The sequence below is a fragment of the Aplysia californica genome, unplaced genomic scaffold (genome assembly GCF_000002075.1).
Source record: "Aplysia californica isolate F4 #8 unplaced genomic scaffold, AplCal3.0 scaffold00334, whole genome shotgun sequence".
NCBI lineage: Eukaryota > Metazoa > Mollusca > Gastropoda > Aplysiida > Aplysiidae > Aplysia > Aplysia californica.
The window spans coordinates 454278-457137 of record NW_004797604.1 but is presented as its reverse complement, the minus strand read 5'-3'; the positions used below and the strand labels follow the sequence as shown (position 1 = coordinate 457137).

Sequence of the window (2860 nt, the reverse complement as noted above, 5' to 3'; positions counted from 1 at the left end):
CATTATCATCAGCATCATCATCATCAATTATCATCATCATCATCATCATCATCATCATCATCATCATCATCATCATCATCATCATCATCATCATCATTATCCACTTCGGCCCCTTGCGATAAGATGTGAGTTTGTTTTCTTCAATCACGCCCTGGCAACGCACCAAACAACCTAATTGCACTTGAATCGAACCCAGGTCACACATGGTGAAGCCTAGTGGGGGTTTTTCCCATTAGGACTGACTACGAGTTCACAGAAAAGTTTACAGAAAAATTATACAGAAGACACCTTGATACACTCATATTCAAGTAAGATTTATTCTAATTTTTCCTGCCTGTTCAAAGCCAGACTGAATAATACTCAGCTATGAAACAATTTTGCAACAAAAATGCCCAATCTAAAAAAAGAAAAAAAAAGCCTGACCAGTTAGTACACAATCTACGTACACAGCTGGGAAAATCATTGAAAAGAAGCATGAAATATATGGGGTGTTTTGTGGCCAGGAGGCTAGGCATACACCGAACTGGTCAGAAAAGCATAATGCACTTAGAATACAGAAACATAGTTCGTCAATAATTTATTTAAATTTGTAGGCATCAAAGTACAAAATTAAAATAATAGGTTTGTTTTTATCAGACTAGCTCAAGAAAGACTTGATGTTAGTGTCCGATCTTGATCATAAACGTCAGTTTATATCTGGTATTTGACGACGAAGACGAGAACCACCGTCTCAGAGCCTGTTTTGCCTCGCCTCGATGCATGAATATTGTACCTACTCAGCTGATGGTCAGATTCAGCACATATGGATGCAAAAAAAATGTTATTGCATGAGTTATGGTGGAAGGCCATGACGTATCTTTCGAGGGAAGTTGCCAAGTTAGAGCGACACGTTTCAAAGAGTTATTACAACTGACAATTTCACAAATGGGATAATTATGATCTTCCACCATAACTCCTGCAATGCATTCTTCATATGCTGATTTTAGTCATTTTTAAAAAAAAGGACTTTTCAAACACCAACAGACACACAGTAACAAACACCAACAAAACTTCCACAAAAACTTTAGTTTTCCACAGCGGTGATCTTGAAGACCCACATCCACTGACAAGGCATTTTGCTCACAGCGATTGGAGGAACGGAGATGTCCAGCCCTCTAGGACTACGAGCATGGAAGTTGAACAAGGCCGGATACCCCAGAAGAGATACTTTGGTAGCAGAAGATACTTGAGGTAAATCAAGGCTGAGAGTCCCCGTGTCTGGCCAGTAGAAGACAAAGGCGTACACGGACGTGCCACTGGCCTCGGTTTTCTTTGTGTACCTAAAGACAGGAGGCAGAAAGCACCAAGAATGACATTTGTATCAGGTGATTTTCATTCAAGGTTCAGGTCACATGGGCAAGCATTCCCCCAGCTGGTGCAAAATCTACTTTAATAGAACTGTTGTTCAGGGACTTAATTTTATATCAGTTGATGACTTCTTTCATTTTGTCACAAAGAGACAGTTGATCTAAGTCGAAGTCCTGAGAAGAAACTGTCTTGAAGTTCTTAGGAGAAGCTATTTTAGTCACTGTTACATGGAGCATTTCTCGAAACTCTACAGGCACAGTCAACTCCGCTAACTTGTCACGACGCGGTGGAATCAGACGCTCGTCAATTTTGAGCGTTAAGAGTTAATGGTATCATATTTAGTCTTCTTTACTTATCTTGCTTTTGATTTTTTAAAATCCATCTTTCTTGATCGAGATATTTGCTACTGAAGGAGGTATGGGTTACCTGGTGTCAGAGGTAAATTTAGTGCGAAAGTGGTTGCCAAAGTTTGGTAATTTTCAAAACTGGAGTGTCCTTAAAAACTTCAAATGTACATTTTTGTGCCTTTGGTCAACGATTTTCAATAAAACCCATACAGAAACGTATCTTTAAATGGGCATAAAAGGAGTTGAGCCCAATAAAGATAATGGGAGAAAAAATTCCCCTACGACAAGTAAAATGCCGATTTGTTTGATTTCACTTTTTTGACGAGCGCCTGATTTCTCCGTGAAGACTCGAAAATATTAACGATATAAAGATATTAGTAACACTGAAGAAACTGGAATTTTTTTAGAATACAAAACTGTAAAGAAGAATCAAACTATCTTGCTAGCCAGCGGCCGCCACCTTCTTCATTTGCAAATATCTCGACTTTTTTTCACCATAAATGGACATTTTTCCTCCAAAAGCAAGGCAAATGAACAGACTTTAAGATGACACCAATAACTCTATATATCCGAAATTTGACAAGCACCTGATTCCACCACGTCGTGACACATAATATTATACCATTTTACATCATTTCACATATTTCAGTGTGAATAACATTTTTTAAAATACACTCAAGTTGCAAGGAAACAGCAAGCCGTCAAAAATTGGTTACGTTCTTTGACACTAAGCAAAAGTAAAAGGTTTGGGCATGTTTCAAACCACGCTTAGAGGAAGTATTCTAGTAAAAACACAACACTGTAACTTTTAGTATGGCCAATCAAACGTGTTATATCCTGTGCCACACCGGCTGGCTAACAATCACAACCAACCACAAAAAGAAAACTGGACTGAGAAAGAAAAATGGCATGGCTTTTATGCCCTTATCAAAACTAATAGGTTATTTAGAAGATGAACTTCAAAATGATTTGTACCAAACCGGCATAGATGCCACTGAAAAGAAGCAAAAACTGAGAAGCACATTCTGTTTTATTACATAAGAGTGCATAAGACTATGAGCTTTGGGTCGACAGCAAGAGTTTAATACTAATGCATGGATCTATCGCACGTTTTACTGGCATCCAGTTTCTACTACTGAGGCAGACTTTGAGCAAAATTTCGGGGG

The 2860-nt window shown here is 38.5% G+C and overlaps 1 protein-coding gene across 1 annotated transcript in view; it reads right to left on the bottom strand.

The window, feature by feature from the left end:
- Nucleotides 1-301: 301 nt before the first annotated feature.
- LOC101851879 (alpha-L-fucosidase) overlaps nt 302-2860 on the bottom strand; it is a 16054-nt gene continuing 13495 nt past the window's right edge. Inside the window, exon 8 of the mRNA XM_005102687.3 lies at nt 302-1319. Within this exon, the coding sequence (XP_005102744.1) occupies nt 1064-1319 (256 nt within the window). The 3' untranslated portion in view covers nt 302-1063. The remainder of the gene's footprint in view (nt 1320-2860) is intronic.